General features: G+C 42.3%; 1 protein-coding gene across 1 annotated transcript; it reads left to right on the top strand.

Annotated features, from left to right (window-relative positions):
* The first annotated feature begins 120 nt into the window (after positions 1–120).
* CCT3 (chaperonin containing TCP1 subunit 3) lies at positions 121–15,142 on the top strand. Its single transcript, XM_027095193.1, has 14 exons — positions 121–361; positions 2,233–2,294; positions 3,012–3,062; positions 3,152–3,214; positions 3,908–4,004; positions 6,292–6,409; positions 8,591–8,777; positions 9,686–9,835; positions 10,602–10,734; positions 10,899–10,980; positions 12,478–12,658; positions 13,425–13,670; positions 13,945–14,076; positions 14,812–15,142. The coding sequence occupies exons 1-14, from the start codon at positions 331–333 to the stop codon at positions 14,914–14,916; spliced, it is 1,638 nt and encodes a 545-aa protein (XP_026950994.1). The 5' UTR covers positions 121–330; the 3' UTR covers positions 14,917–15,142.
* The last annotated feature ends 1,525 nt before the right edge of the window (positions 15,143–16,667 follow it).

Here is a 16,667-nt window from a genome sequence, read left to right as displayed (position 1 = left end):
CTTGGCGCTTGCGCGGAGGTTCGCGCTGCACGCGGCCGGGAGCGGCCACCCTATTGCGCAAGCGCCTGTGCCCTCTCACTGCCATCATCGTGCTCTCTCTATCTAGCTTTCCCTGCGTTCTTACGTAGGGGGCGGGTCTAAGAATGTCAATTGGTCTGTGTGCGTGCCGGTCAGTGAGGTGGGTGCGGTGATTGGTGGCGACCCGGAGAGTAGCGGGTTTGCGTGTGAGCCCTGTGGAGGCAGCGTTTTCTGGGCTTCGCTGGTTCTCTCTCTCCAGAAGGTTCTGCTGGTTCCCCCAGCTCGGGGTACCCGGCTCTGCATCGCGCCGCCATGATGGGCCATCGTCCGGTACTCGTGCTTAGTGAGTTGTGGGAAAGCCGGGGAAGGGACCCCTCCCTCTTCACCACCCTTCTTTTTCCGCACTTTACAGCCTTGCCTCAGCCCAGTCCCGCTCAGGTCCGGCCACTGAGCCTTACAGTCGTTAATTTTGGAAGCCCCTTCTCCCGTTTTCCTCTCTTCTCTTAACCCATTCCCCTGTCTTGGCAAATGCAAACTGACCTTCCTGTAGCCGAGCCTGTTGAACGAAACGGCGTTCCGTTCTTCACCCCCAACCCCCGCCCTTGCACTCTTCCTTGAGCGATTTTCAGTGTGTAGCTGAATGAATAAAGATTTTTTAGTTTGGCCTAGCTTTATAATCTTGGCCCATCCCTTCGTAACGGTGTGGCCTCGGCCAAACTGCTTGATTGAGAATGGCTCCATCTTTGTTATTAGGGTTAACAGTATTTCCTCATAGGATTGTGAGGCTTAAATGAGATAAGGAGATACAGCTGTTTAAAAGAGGGTCTGTCAAAACAGTGAGTGGTATCCTTGGCCACTTCCTCTTCGGTAGCCATCCTCTTGAATTTCTGTTAGTCAACCCCTTTTCACGAAGTAACCCTGCTTCCCTCACTGGTCTGGCTTAGATGTAATTATTCCCTCAAGTGTCCCCTCCGTTGTAATCTTTCCCACTTACCAGCTGAGTTTTCCCAGATTCCTCGATTGGTTCTCTTTACCCTTAGGGAACATCCCAGATTTCTTTCCTTACTTACGAGTCCCATTTCCCTTGTCTTCCCTTGGTATGATTCCAACCTGTGTAACTTTTGTATCCTATTTGCAAGAGCATTTGAGCTGCCTGACTAGCCATTTTCCCTCCCTCACCATCTTCTTTGTAGAGGAATGCTATTCCAAGATTTTATCTATTTTGTCTATACCTGGAAAATAACTGTTTTCAGACAAGAATTCACTTAACCCAGAAAAAAACCCTGTTTTTTCTGATGAATCCATCAGAAAGGTCCATGCAGGATTTTAGTTATCACTGTCTGAAATAGGAATCGAAGTCCTGAGAATTGTGTTTAGTTTTGATGGGACTGGATCGAAAATTTTACAGCAAATTGTAGGGAAAATATAATTTGGAGAGAGGAGTGAGACGTTACTTAGGTTCAGTTATAGTCTTTGGCTTGTCTCCCATTGAGAGGGCCCTGGGGTGACTGAGTGGTGCATTGTGCAGCCCTTTGGAGGTCCACGTTAATCTCTGGCATTAGTGGCTGTATCCAGTTAGGCTCCTTATAAAATACGTAGTCAGCTCTTCCTAATGGTAAATGGGTAACTGAGGCATTCTTGTTATGTCCAAGCATGAAGTGACTATCTTGGCAGACCCAGACACTTGAGTGTGTGTTCTCATTCCACAGCACAGTGGGGGGCACTATCAGTAATTATGCTAGGACTGTCAGTATGATTCCCCATATCCAAGTAGGAGAATATGAACCCCCAAACTCCCTTTTTACGTAAAGGAGAGATTGATGCTTTTAGAGACACCAGCCCTTTGAGAATCTCACGGATCGCAGATCTCAGGTTATGAATTCTTGCTGTAAATACATGAATGTTTGGCTAGAGGGAAAGTGATGACCAGGATTCCAAAGTTGAAGCTTTATGGATTGTTTCTTCATATACCAGGGGTTGAAGTAAATAAAGAAGTAAGTAGCCATAAGTATGTACGTTTACTTTTTAACAATTTGTCGAGGTATAGTTGACATACAATAAGCTGCACATATTTAAAGAGTACAAGTTGATAAGCTTTAATTCATATATACATGATGAAACCTGGGTGTTTTTATTTTCAAAGATCGGGGAATAAATAGCTTATATGCAGTGTGGCAGTCCTGAGCTGTTGCCTTTTGTTTTTATATATTTTAGGCCAGAACACAAAGCGTGAATCTGGAAGAAAAGTTCAATCTGGAAACATCAATGCTGCCAAGGTAGGTAGCACATCTTTTAAGTTGTTTATAATAGTTTGCCTGTAGCTGCCTTCCCTAGTATTTCTGTATTTGTTTGCAATTTGGCAGAGGAAAAGTTGACTTCCGTTCCTTCAGGATATTTCCCTCTCGGTGATAAGGAGAAGGAAGCCTTCCCTCTCTGAGCTAGGCCTAATGGTCTTCTCATATTAACTTGTGCATATTCTATTGCTGTACGTTGTCTCATAATATTCTATTTGTGTTTGTCTCCCATATTAGACTGAGTTAGTTGAAGGGAAGAACTGTATTAATTCCCTTTTGTATTCCTAGTACTCATTGTAGATCCTGGATAGGTAGGTATTCAGTAAATATCTTTTGAATGAAAGAATGAAAAAGTCATAGCTCTAATTAGCGTGGGGTGGAGGCTACTATCATGGAAAGAAATACAAATACACGGACCTTCAGTTATCTGGACTGCTGGGAAACTGAAGCTCTGGAAGGCATGTCTCTTTTTTTCCTTGTGAAAAGTTATTTATTCTGCATCCAGAAAACATTCCCAAAGTGGAAAAAGCAAAGAACAGAATCTAGCCATGTGGCGTGCTGTATTTAAAGTGGTCGCCAACCCTACTTTGGAAGTGTCCTTGTTAAAATACTGGCTCTGTGGGTTACTCATGCCTCTTCCCCTAACACACTCACCATCTTCTGATTTGTGCTTACATGTTTTGTATTTTCTTTCCATAGACTATTGCAGATATCATCCGAACATGTTTGGGACCCAAGTCTATGATGAAGGTAGGCTTATCTCATACTGAAACTTTGACTACAGATTTTCCCTTTCTGTTTTCTGGGACACTTAAATATAACTTTTGCTTTTGTCCTAGATGCTTTTGGACCCAATGGGAGGCATCGTGATGACCAATGATGGCAATGCTATTCTTCGAGAGGTTTGACTTTTCGTTTTGCTTTCTAACATTTTATAAAGGATACATAAAGAGATAATGTAAATAATGATTAGCTTTTTTGGGCTGCTGTAGCAAGTTACCACAGACTGTGACTTGAAACAACAGAAATTTATTCACATGGACTGGAGGCTGGCGGTCCAAACTTAGGGTGTCAGCAGTGCCATGCTCCTTCTGAAGGCTCTAGGGAAGAATCCTTCCTCTTATAGCTTCTGATGCTTGACCACATTCCTTGGCTTATAAACTCCCCTTCTGTCATATGGCATTTTCTTGTGTGTCTCATAAGGGCACCAGTGGTTGGGTTTAGAACGTACCCTGGTTACCCCTGTGACCTCATTTTAACTTGGTTACATCTGCAAAGACCCTATTTCCAAATACAGTTTTCAGGGGATGAGACATCAACATGTTCTTTCAGAGGACACAATTCAACCACAACAATGGTGTTCGCAATAAATAAGCTAAAAGATACTGTTCTGTTCTCAAGAAACTTCAGTAGTTAAGTTGTCCTAATGCATTTTTCCCCAAAAAGAAAGACTTGGAAAGGTGTTTTACTTAGATCTCTTAGGGGCCACTTTTAATCTTTAAAGCTGTGGTAAAACAATAAAAGGGAGTCAGTGTGGAAGCAAGAAGCTCAAGAGTTAGGACCAAGCAGAATGGGTTAAGAGGTCTTTCTTTCAGATTCAAGTACAGCATCCAGCAGCCAAGTCCATGATTGAAATTAGCCGGACACAGGATGAAGAGGTTGGAGATGGGACCACATCTGTAATTATTCTTGGTAAGAAAAGAATGGAAGGTTGATAAGGAAAATTAGATTGAAACATTAAGATTTTTGCCAGAAATAACGTCAGATATTTTTGTTTTGTTTCGGCCGCAACGCGCGGCATGTGGGATCTTAGTGCCCTGACTAGAGATGGAATCCACCACACCCCCTGCAGTGGAAGCATGGAGTCTTAACCACTAGACTGCCAAAGAAGTTCCCTGAGTCATATTTTAAGAAGAACATTTTTACCAATCCACTAATTATAAATGTTTAAAGAACCTTTTGCTAATTTTCTGTGTATTCTCTCCAGCTGAGCATAAAATGTTCATCGTGGTATAGGATGAGCTTTGCAAATCTGGTTGAATAAAATACAGTCCATTGTCATTACTCACAATAAGTTATATTTTATAAAGTCACCACAAACACTGAATTAGTGAATACTAAACCATCACTCCGGGGGGAGTATGGGGTTAGGTTCCTCAAGCCTCCAGTCACATATTTATCAGTGCATAAATATATACGTTTTATGTTTTGTTTGTTTTAAAGATACCTTATTTAATATATATTGTTGATTCATTAACACTGGACTCATGCCCAGTAGCACTATAACTTATGCCTGAACAAATCTTATGTTGTAAGTTATTGTCTGTACAGGGCACATTACAGCTTTGTTGCACGTAGGAAAACTAGATAGTACTTTAGGACGATACTTAGGCCATTTTAAACAGTGAAATCAACAAGAAAATGCTCAAAAAATGTGGAAAATGTGCCACTAAATATACCACGTAAAGGACACTTGTTTACATGTGTTACATGGGAATTCCCCGGTGGTCCAGTGGTTAGAACTCCACGCTTTCACTGCCAAGGGGGTGGGTTTGATCCCTGGTCTGGGAACTAAGATCCCACAAGCCGTGTGGCACAGCCAAAAATAAAAATTAAAAAATTAATTAATTTAAGAAAATGAAAATCTGTAGCAATATGTTTTTAGGAATTGAGAAAAAAACTATTTTCTAATTAGGATATGCCAGTTTATAGTGTTGGTCCACAGGCCTAAAAATAGAATCCTTAACAAAATTATTATTATATGAACTTTTTAAAAATTAATTTCTAAATGCCTTTGTATTGCATTTTGAGAATGGTGAGTTGGGTGGAAATTTGCTTGAGTCACCACCAACTAATCACATCTTTAGATCCAGTTCTTTTGTGGATTGAGAATTAATTACATATGGCTAGTTCTGTACTTTGAAGAGAAACTTGGAGGATGAAAGAAGTAGGTGAGACTCCATATGCTTTTTCACTTATTTGGGTAGAAGATGAGCTTTAGGTATCAGGCAGAATTTTTTAGCTGGTAATCTTAGTTAAATCTCGTGGAGATATTAAGTAAGTATCCATGAGTCTAGGTTTCTTAGACTTAGGTAGCTTTTAAAAAACCAAAACTGCCATTTCTGAAGATATCTTTCTTCGTGATACTGTTCTGATTCTTCTTTAACAGGGTATAGTCTTTTCTAAGTTAACTTATTAGAGCATGTTTCAAAATATTTGATTATCTTTCTATTAATATACATGATGGTCACTTAGGAATTCTAAAGTATTGAAATCAAACATTTGAGCACATGCCAAAGAGTATACATGTGAACTTTTACACATTTGTGTACATTTTAAAAATTAGTGTCAGTGGACCTGGTAGTACAAGCCCTTTGTGCAGAAGGTCCTTTTTTGACCAAAATAATCGTTTTTCCTCTTTAAAACTTTTTTTAGAAAGAAGCTTTTGTGTGTGTGTGTGTGTGTGTGTGTGTCAATTAGAATTAGAAAGTAAGGACAGTTTTTAAAAGGAAGGGACATTTTACCAATAATCCCTCTTCCAGAGGGTAAATTTTGTAAATTTTTATGGGTATTCTTGCAGATACAAAGTTTTGTGGGTTTTGTTTGTTTTCAGTTCCAGCAGTTTGACTACATGCTAGGTATTGAAATAATAAGCAAGTCAATTTTCCTTTATTTTTCTTTCAACTTTAGAGTCTTCGGGAAAATGTTTACCATTTGTTTAGGAAACTGGGAACAAATATTTAGTAAGATCACAAGAATAAGTCAACCCTGGGATCAATCTTTGATCATTTAAAATATATCTGATGAGAATTTTTTTTTCTGAATTTGCTTGTACAAAGTATAAAATTTGGAATAGTATTTGCATACTTTTGGGGAAACCTACTTTAGAAAAAAGAGCAGGTATTTTTAGAAGCATAATGAAGTTGCCTTGATATCCAGGTACTTTTCAAAATGTTATGGTGTATGTATCTTTTTTCAGCAGGGGAGATGTTATCTGTGGCTGAGCACTTCCTAGAGCAGCAGATGCACCCAACAGTGGTGATCAGTGCTTACCGCAGGGCTTTGGATGATATGATCAGCACCCTTAAGAAAATAAGGTATTGGAGGTGGGGACCAGAAATGGGTAGTGTCAACTATGGGAGGCCTGGAAGACTAATCTGTTCTTAGATGGTAAAGGAAGACCGAGCACATCACCAGTAGTTTATACCCTGGTATTATTTTGTGAGAAGGAGAAACAAAGAGGGGAGCAAAATGAAGGGAAGGATAAGAGAAATAAAAGTTTTTAGAAAATGGCAAAGGATGCAAAGCAGACAAATAAAAGAAGCTAGGTTTAATTCTTCAAAATATATTTTGGTTATATGCAGTCTGCTAGTTTCCGTGTTAGGCACTGCTATGGGAAATGTGTAGTAAGTAAAATAAAGCTATTCTGCAGTTTTAGATTCTAGTGGGAGAAATAAGTTAAGGAGTTAGATAATTATTCAGGGCTTAAAATACCCTACCATCGTGTATGATTATAACTAATTCAGTCAGTACTCTCTCTAAAGTACTGTGGAGGATGGTAGCCAGGGGTTTTCATTAAAATCAAAAGGACTGGTACTGAAAATGCTATTTGAATCCTCTCTGGTTATCACAGAGCTTGCTGTTAGTCTATGTTTGCTGAGTGCTATAAGGTAATAAAAGGAATATAGGAATCTGTGACTTTTACTTGAGGAAATGTCAGTTAAGTAAGAACATGATACAGAATGCAAAATTTTTCTGATTAAAAAGGTTGTTTAAAAAATAAAACCTGGGACTTACCTGGTGGCCCAGTGGTTAAGAATCCGCCTGCCAGTGCAGGGGTTACAGGTTCGAGCCCTGGTCCGGGAAGGTCCCACATGCCGTGGAGCAACTAAGCCCATGAGCCACAACTACTGAGCCTGCGCTCTAGAGCCCGCGAGCCACAGCTACAGAAGCCTGTGCGCCTAGAGCCTGTGCTCCGCAGCAAGAGAAGCTACCACAATGAGAAGCCCGTGCACCACGAGTAGAGGAAGCCCACACGCAGCAACGAAGACCCAACACAGCCAAAAATAAGTCAATTAATTAAATAAATTCATTTTTAATTAATTAATTAAAACCTATCATTTTCTACTCATATCCTTAGGTTGTCGGGTACACAAGCACCTAGCAATTTGGTGAGCTTTGTATTGTACTTCCTGCTGTTAAGAAACAAAGTATATGATAATATCTGTCTAGCACTCTTAACAGAAGGAGGTGTTTGATTTAAAACATTTTTATGGGGCTTCCCTGGTGGCGCAGTGGTCGAGAGTCCGCCTGCCGATGCAGGGGACATGCATTCGTACCCCGGTCTGGGAAGATCCCACATGCCGCGGGGCGGCTAGGCCCGTGAGCCATGGCCGCTGAGCCTGTGCTCCACAACGGGAGAGGCCACAACAGTGAGAGGCCCGCGTACTACAAAAAAAAAAAAAAAAACAAACATTTTTATGAAGTAAACTTTGTAAGAATGTAGAGTACACAAAGGACTTATTGAATATTTGGAGCTGAATCATTAATGTTTTGTTTTTTTTTTATCAAGCAATAACTGCTTGTATATCTTAGATAATATTTTTGGAGCTATTGCTTTTTCCCTAAAATACATAATTCAGCAACTATTTAATGATTGCTTATTGTGTGTCTTACTGTGTTAATAAAAGGGATTTCAACAGTATGTGAAAATTTGGACAAGATGGTATCCAAGGTCTCTTACTAGATAGTCTTGCCATGTACAAATTTATAGTCTCGTCGGAGGAGACTAAACACATAAAAACACTGTGGCGCACCATGTATTATGATGCTAGGTAAAATAGAATCAGTTGTCCAAATGGATAGCACAGACCGATGGTGATTCTCAAGAGGAGCTCTCAGAATTTGCTAGTTACAGGATGAGGTTTCAAAGATAAAATGTGTCTTGACCCAAGTTGTGAAAGTAATAGAGTTTATTTGGTTGGAGCAGAAGGTAAAGAAATTATTTTACTGTAAACTCTAAGTGTGGAGAGTTGTCAGACATGAGAACAGATTACTCAGGGATTTGAGACACCTTTCAGGGATGGGTTAATTATAATCTTGCTAAAAGGCAGAGGGTGGACAAAGTTACTTCTTGATAACACTTAGTTTCCTACAAAGGAACAGATTCCCCTTGTTCTGCCTGTTGGCCCACTATTATAGTCATCAAGATACAGATGAGGACTTCCATAAACATCCAAGATCCCACTGAGCATATTATTCGTTTTTCTTTTCTCCAGTACCCCTGTTGACACCAGTAACCGAGATGCGATGCTGAACATCATCAACAGCTCCATTACTACCAAAGTAATCAGTCGGTGGTCTTCTTTGGCTTGCAACATTGCCCTGGATGCTGTCAAAACTGTACAGTTTGAGGAGAACGGTCGGAAGGAGATTGACATCAAGAAATATGCAAGGGTAGAAAAGGTAAACTCTTTGAGTGTGTACTTTGGAGACAAATTATTTCCTAGAATGAGACACTTGTGGAGGAAATAAGTTTAAATCAGAGCAAGATATTTTTATTATTAGAACCAGGAAGAAGAGTATTTGCTACCTGGAAAAAAAAACTTGAAAAAGAGGGTGCCAAAGAGGTATCTGAAATAATTCTGTTAGCTTCACTGCTGTCCCTACACAGGGTCTACAGGGGCAAGAGAAAGGCTTATTTTTGTGTCTGTATTTGTGCATTTGTGTACATAACAGCCACTGGGTCAGGAAATAAACAAGAGCTCTACAGCATAGCGCTAATAAGCCCCAGAATGCTTTCTCCATCTTTATTATAATTTAAGATTTAAAAGTAGCATTAATATCTTGTGGCCAGTAGATGGAGCCCTATGTCTAAAATTCATGGAAATATCTTTCAGGAAGTAGAGATCTGCACCCTTTTTTTTCTTTTTAAGAAGTATTGCGTGATTCTCCATCTATTCGGCTGCGCCAGGTGTTAGTTGCGGCACGCGGGATCCTCATTGCAGCATGAAGGATCTTTTAGTTGCCGCATGCGGGACCTAGTTCCCTGACCAGGGATCAAACCCAGGCCCCCTGCATTGGGAGTGCAGAGTCTTACCCACTGGACCACCAGGGAAGTCCTTGTGCCCCTTTAAATCTGTCAATCACTGAATTTCTGTCTCAGCCAACCTTCAAATTGTGTATCATGTGCTAAGATTGATGTGCTTCCTAGAGAGAAAGAAATATGATTGCAACTGTAGTTGTTTTAGAGGTTCATGGAAAAAAGATACTTTAAAAATCTGAAATGGTGGTTATTTGGGAAAGATGAATGTCTGGGCAGGGAGTTGAGAAATTGTCTCCTCGTTGTGGATTGAAGTGGTTCTTTTGCTCAGATACCTGGCGGCATCATTGAAGACTCGTGTGTGTTACGTGGAGTCATGATTAACAAGGATGTGACCCATCCGCGGATGCGGCGCTATATTAAGAACCCTCGCATCGTGCTGCTGGATTCTTCTCTGGAATACAAGAAAGGAGAAAGCCAGGTAATGTCCCTGGCCCTATTGCTTAAATTTGATGTAAGAATCTGTTAATATGGGCAAGGGAATTAAAAAGTTCGTTACATGCTTACTCTGTGACCTTTACAAGTAATCTCTGATTCTTACAACTACCCTTTACAGCAGGTGATACTGACTTCCATTTTACAGATGAGGGATCTACACCTCAGAGAAGTTAGGTTAATTGCTTGAGGAACACAGCTGGTATTGGCCAAATCAGAATTTGAACCCAGCTCTGTTCGGCTTCAATTTCACACTATCATGCCACCTTTCATAATGCATCAGTAGAACATAGAGTAGGAGTTAATTGAGCTTTGAAGTGCCAAAGAATTTCCAGAGGGCAGGAAGCTTACAAGGCTCCATCACCCTTGGATAAAACAAAGTAATTGAAGCTTATCAAACAGTGGTTGGCAACAAGAATCGATTTATTAGTGGGAAGAATTAAGACGCTGAGTTACCATGCACACTGACAGGTCAGAGGAAACATTGAACTAAGTGGCTAGAGACCTTAGCCAAACTCCACTAATTACATTGTGACTTAGCATTCCAGTTGCTTTATAATTAAATGGGGTTAAACTAGATGACTGCTGGAGCTAAAGTGGCTTATGAGGTGTTGGGTCGTGGCTTATTCTAACTCATGCTTTCTGGGATACATGAGAGTGCTGGATGGAGGGAGTATGGTAGGTGGGATGACCCTAAAGAGCTTCACCAATCCAAAATTTTTAATTCAGAGTGACTTTTCTTCACCACATAGACTGACATTGAGATCACACGAGAGGAAGACTTCACCCGAATCCTCCAAATGGAAGAAGAGTACATTCAGCAGCTCTGTGAGGACATTATCCATCTGAAGCCAGACGTGGTCATCACAGAAAAGGGCATCTCGGGTAGGACTACATTCATTTTTCCAGACTATTGTTGTGGTAGAAGAGGGTCGGTGATTTTTTTCCTCGCATGTTGTCATACACTGAACATAATTAACATGTGATGGTTAGGGTACGTGGAGGATAAAACCTGCTCAGAACCCAGCTTGACACCTCTATCCTTGCAGATTTAGCTCAGCACTACCTCATGCGGGCCAATATCACAGCCATCCGCAGAGTCCGGAAGACAGACAATAATCGCATTGCTAGGTGAGTAGGCCAGGTAAAAATAAGATTCTCCTTCCCATGTGTTTTTATTTTGTAGCTTCATAATATAGTCATCTTTATCTGAAAAAGTTTAGCATAGGATAAAGCCAGCCAAATTATTTACAGATGGAAATAACCTGGGTTTAGCCATCTGCCCTCTTCAAAAGCCCTCTGTCTAGGGACTTCCTGTGGTCTAGTGGCTAGGACTCCATACTCCCAATGCAGGGGGCCTGGGTTCGATCCCTGGTCAGGGAACTAGATCCCATGTGCCACAACTAAAGTTCCTGCATGCTGCAACTGAGATCCAGTGCAGCCAAGTAAGTAAATAAGTATTTGAAGAAGAAGAAGTCCTCTATCTAGAGTAACAGTTATCTGCTACATGAGACTCTGCTGCTCCTAACCAGTAGTGAACAGCTTATGCTTAGACATCTATGATCACTACCTTGGTGTAGGGATCCATTTCAGATTAGTCTGTTTTAACTAGCTCAGAATATAGCAGATCCAGCAATTACCTTGATTGGATCCTCAGCTGCTGTTAATGCAACCTTAGATTGCACTACTACTTCAGCACAAATATCTAGGCTCAGATACCATCTATTTTTAAGAGTAATTTTTTTTTTTTAAAGGTAAGTCTATCCTAACATCACATAATATGCCACAGATCCAAATCCAATTTTATACTTAAAACGCTTTCTCTGAAATGGCTCGGCATACATACATATACATAGTTGACTCTACATGCCCATGCGTGGGGAAAAAGTGACAAATAAAAAATTGGCCCCACATGGGCTTCCCTGGTGGCGCAGTGGTTGAGATTCCGCCTGCCGATGCAGGGGACACGGGTTCGTGCCCCGGTCCGGGAGGATCCCACATGCCGCAGAGCGGCTGGGCCTGTGAGCCATGGCCGCTGGGCCTGCGCATCCGGAGCCTGTGCTCTGCAACGGGAGAGGCCACAACAGTGAGAGGCTCGCGTACCACGAAAGAAAAAAAAAAATTAGCCCTATATTTATTAAAACTGGGTGAGACATATACTTATGTACCTAATCACCTTATTTCTTGCTTGAGCTTTACATTGTCTTTAGTACAGTCCTGTTATTGGCCTTGAGATCTAACTGGGCATTATAGGATGAGTTCTATCTAGAAATGACCATTATGTGTTATACACTTGGTCAGATATGCATAAGAATTCATTTGTCCCAATTTTAGGGTCCACTAAGTATACTTTGAATTAACTTGTATCTCGTTACAGCAGTTGCCTTAGGTATGCACACTTTCACTTATAAAGCCATATTAGTTTAAGGAAACTTCACCTATATATTTGGAAATCTATTTCACCAGGCAACCAAGACCTCTCGAGTTAGGTAGAAGTGTTGCTAGCAGTCCACTTTGGCCCTTAACCCTTACACCCCACCACAGACCCTAAGGACCAGGAAGATGAGTAAAAGTATTTGACATCATCTGGTCTTCTCCCTGTCCCCCTTCTCCCCATCTAATCAATAGAGCCTGTGGGGGCCGAATAGTCAGCCGACCAGAGGAACTGAGAGAAGAAGATGTTGGCACAGGGGCAGGCCTGTTGGAAATCAAGAAAATTGGAGATGAGTACTTTACATTCATCACTGAGTGCAGAGACCCCAAGGCCTGCACCATTCTCCTACGGGGGGCCAGCAAAGAGATTCTCTCGGTAAGTCAGCCTTGGAAGTGTGACTGAATGATCCAGGTCATTCCATTTCTTGAGAGTTTCCCAGAGAGCCTAAAATTATCCTGTTGCGCATTTATAGTTATTTAATTGCCATCTGAAGCCACAAATCTCTCTCTTCTTATTTTTTAAATATTTTTATTTTTAATCATGGTTTAAAATTTTTTTAATGTAAAATTTATCATCTGAATAATTTTTAAGTGTACAGTTACAGCAGTTTTAAGTGTATTCATATTCACATGCAACAGATCTTCAGAACTTTTTTTATCTCAAAAAATTGAGACACTATACCCATTGAACAATGGCTCATCGTTTCCCCATCCACTAGCAACCACTGTTTCCTTGTTTTTTAAGTTGAAATTATAAATATTACTTTTTTTTTCCTTAGTGAGGTTAAGTATTTTACCAAAGGCATATAGCTAGTAAGCAGAGAGTTTCCACTACACTGTGCAGCCTCCTAGAGTACACAGCTAGACAGGACAGAGTAAGGTTATAGGTCTGTCAAGCACAATGGACAAAAGCCTAACATCCCAGAGTGATACCACATTCCCCCTGGCCTTGTTGCAGTTGTAGTTAATGTGTTTTTCCAGAGTTAGTAGCATCTGCCCTGCCCAAAAGGTTTGAAGGACCTTTCTTAGTTTGCCCTCCTTGGTGGTTTACCGAATTTGGCAGTCAGCAAGTCCTTTGGTGCTTCTGATTTGTCCTTGAGTCATCAAGCTCTGGCTTTATACTCTTTGTTTGCTTTCCCAAGGAAGTAGAACGCAACCTCCAGGATGCCATGCAGGTGTGCCGCAATGTTCTCCTGGACCCTCAGCTGGTGCCTGGGGGTGGGGCTTCTGAGATGGCTGTGGCTCATGCCTTGACAGAAAAATCCAAGGCCATGACTGGTGTGGAACAATGGCCATATCGGGCTGTTGCCCAAGCCCTAGAGGTCATCCCTCGTACCCTTATTCAAAACTGTGGGGCCAGCACCATCCGTCTACTTACCTCCCTTCGGGTGAGTTCCTTTCCATGGTCTTCTCTTGATGGGGTAGGAAAAGCTGTGTTTGGCCTAAGAGGGTAGTTCATGTCTGTCTTTCCAGGTTCTCCTGGTAGCTTGTTCCTTTAAAATCTCTTCTCTTTCTTAATTTTTGATTTGTTTGTTGTCATTGCCATTTCCTCTTACCCTACCTTATCAGTGCAGTGTATTTGATTTTTATGTAATGGTCTCTGTCAGCTTACTTGTCCCTAGTATTTTCCCCTTTAATTATTTATACTTGTTCCAACTATAGGCCAAGCACACCCAGGAGAATTGTGAGACCTGGGGCGTAAATGGTGAGACAGGTACTTTGGTGGACATGAAAGAACTGGGCATCTGGGAACCATTGGCTGTAAAGCTGCAAACGTATAAGACAGCAGTGGAGGTGAGGCACTCTTAAGACATGCTGTGCTGTTAATTTCCAGATAACCAGAAAACTGTGTTTGGTCCAGTCTTGAGGAGGGGGGGATAGAAGGCAGAGTATTCCCCAAAAGATCTCCCAAGGAATTCCATCCCCCTACTTATATTTAGCTCATTTAAAAAGCAAGGTAGGGGGACTTCCCTGGTCCAGTGGGTAAGACTCCGTGCTGTCAACGCAGGGGGCTCGGGTTTGATCCCTGGTCGGGAAACTAGATCCCGCATGCATGCCGCAACTAAGAGTTCGCATGCTACAACTAAGAAGTTTGCATGCTGCAACTAAGAAGTCCACATGCCACAACTAAGAGGGTCCTGCATGCCACAACTAAGACCCGGTGCAGCCAAAAATAAATTTTTTTAATTAGGAAAAAAAAAAGGGAATTCCCTGGCAGTCCATTGGTTAGGATTCCGTTCTGTCACTGCTGAGGGCCCGGGTTTAATCTCTGGTTGGGGAACTAAAATCCCACAAGCTGTGTAGCATGGCCAAAAGAAAAAAAAAGAAGGAAAAAAAAAAAGGCAAGGTAACGTAGCACAGGCTGCATCCCTTGCTGACCGAGAACTGCATTTTACATTCAAGACTCTGAAAGGGTAGATTTCAGATAAAATGGTAATTATATAGGAGGAGCTAGGTGATACGTCTAAAAGAAAACAAGTGTCCTTCCCTTCTTTGCTAACCTCTTTGGGGCTGTGGTTTTTCTCCTAGACGGCAGTTCTACTGCTGCGGATTGATGACATCGTATCAGGCCACAAAAAAAAGGGTGATGACCAGAGCCAGCAAGGCGGGGCTCCTGATGCTGGCCAGGAGTGAGCGGTGGCAAGGCAACCTCAACGCACAGAGCCAACAGTCTCCCCCTTCCCTGAGCCAGACTGCCAGGGACACTGTGGATGTCTTTGTTTGGAAGAGATTGGGTTGAGGGGCAGCCCCAGTCCCTTTCTGTCCCAGCTCAGTTTGCAAAAGGCACTGACATGTAATTCTTCTCTATTGTAAGCTTTCCATTTAGTTTGCTTCCGATGATTAAATCTAAGTCATTTGAGATGGTGGTTATTTGTTTTTCAACCTTGGGTCATATCTCTGCCTCCTGGCAAGGAGGGAAGAGGCCAAAAACCTTACTGGGAAGAGATGGGAATGAGGTCATTCAGTATCTTTGCCTCCTTGAGAGGGTATTCTTCAGACTTCTCAGTAGATGCTGGTTGCGAAGGCTCTTGGAGTTCAAAGCATGATATTGTAAAGCTTAAAAACGTACCAGCTTGCATTCACCACTCAAAGAACAGGAAGAACCTGTCCAAACCACGGGTGTTCCTTGTATGTGGTTGTACGTAGAGCAACACCCAGTACATGCTAGGGCTCAGGCATTTATCCTAAAGGACATAGAGCATCTGTTTCTGTACTGTATCCTGTAACTTTTCAGAATCCTTCCTATCATACCTAGAATTCTTTTTCTCTGCCCTCTCCCAGTGTTGTTGTTTTTTGGGGTTTTTTTGCGGTACGCGGGCCTCTCACCGTTGTGGCCTCTCCCGTTGCGGAGCACAGGCTTCGGACGCGCAGGCTCAGCGGCCATGGCTCACGGGTCCAGCCGCTCCGCAGCATGCGGGATCTTCCCGGACCAGGGCGCAAGCGCGCGCCCCCTGCATTGGCAGGTGGACTCTCAACCACTGCGCCACCAGGGAAGCCCCCAGTGGTGTTCTTGATTCCAGTCTATTTTGGCTTGCTGGCTTATTTTCCTGGCATGCTTGTGTCACAGTAGGACCTCTGCTTTCCCTGTAAGCAGAAACAAAAGATGTAAGTCCCATTTTGTGCTTTGTTTTTATCAAGACAAAAAAAAAATGTAGTGGCCCTGAGATGCTGGAAGCTAGGTGGGGCTAGCCTTTGATTTCTTTGGAGTCCTTCCTCTGGGCCTTCCACTGTCCCCTTTGTCCTCATGACTCATGCAATCAGACTGTGTCTCCTCCCTGACCACAGGACTTAGTGTTACTAAGTTGAATACTAGGTAGAATAATAATAGCTAGCACACATTGCCTATTGTATAATAGATACGTTCTGTTCACTTTGCATATCCTCAAAAGGACCCTATAAGGTAGGTAATAACCCCATTTTGTGATGGGGAATCCAAAGCATAAAGTAGCTTGTCCAAGGGTCCCAAAGCTGATAAATGGCAGACCTAGAATTCCTGTGTAGGCAGTCTGCCTCTATAAGTGCATTCACAGCCGGCTGTGCTGCCTGAACAGAGGCGTGCTGTGGAAAAGGGCTTCTGGAGACTCTGTTCATGCCTAGTATTCAGCTTCCTGCTTAACCCAGTCTAAAGTCTTCAGCTTGGGACTTACCTGGTGGCACAGTGGTTGGGAGTCCACCTGCCAGTGTAGGGGACACTGGTCATGCGCCACAACTACTGAGCCTGCGCTCTAGAGCCACAAGCCACAACTCCTGAGCCCGTGTGCCACACCACTGAAGCCCATGTGCCTAGAACCCGTGTTCCACAATAAGAGAAGCCACTGCAGTGGGAAGCCTGTGCTCGCTGCAACTAGAGGAAGCCCTCACAGTAACGAAGACCCAACGCGGCC

Source organism: Aethalodelphis obliquidens, unplaced genomic scaffold (genome assembly GCF_003676395.1).
Source record: "Aethalodelphis obliquidens isolate GAN/ISIS:26980383/991018 unplaced genomic scaffold, ASM367639v1 scaffold90, whole genome shotgun sequence".
Classification (NCBI taxonomy): Eukaryota; Metazoa; Chordata; class Mammalia; order Artiodactyla; family Delphinidae; genus Aethalodelphis; species Aethalodelphis obliquidens.
The sequence above is the reverse complement of the archived record's forward strand: the minus strand, read 5'-3'. Positions and strand labels throughout refer to the sequence as shown.

Coding starts and splice junctions, on each gene's coding strand:
- CCT3 (XM_027095193.1), top strand. CDS start 331: ATGATGGGCCATCGTCCGGTACTCGTGCTTA. Junction 9,836..10,601: donor ACAAGAAAGGAGAAAGCCAG/GTAATGTCCCTG, acceptor TTCACCACATAG/ACTGACATTGAGATCACACG. Junction 13,671..13,944: donor GTCTACTTACCTCCCTTCGG/GTGAGTTCCTTT, acceptor TTCCAACTATAG/GCCAAGCACACCCAGGAGAA.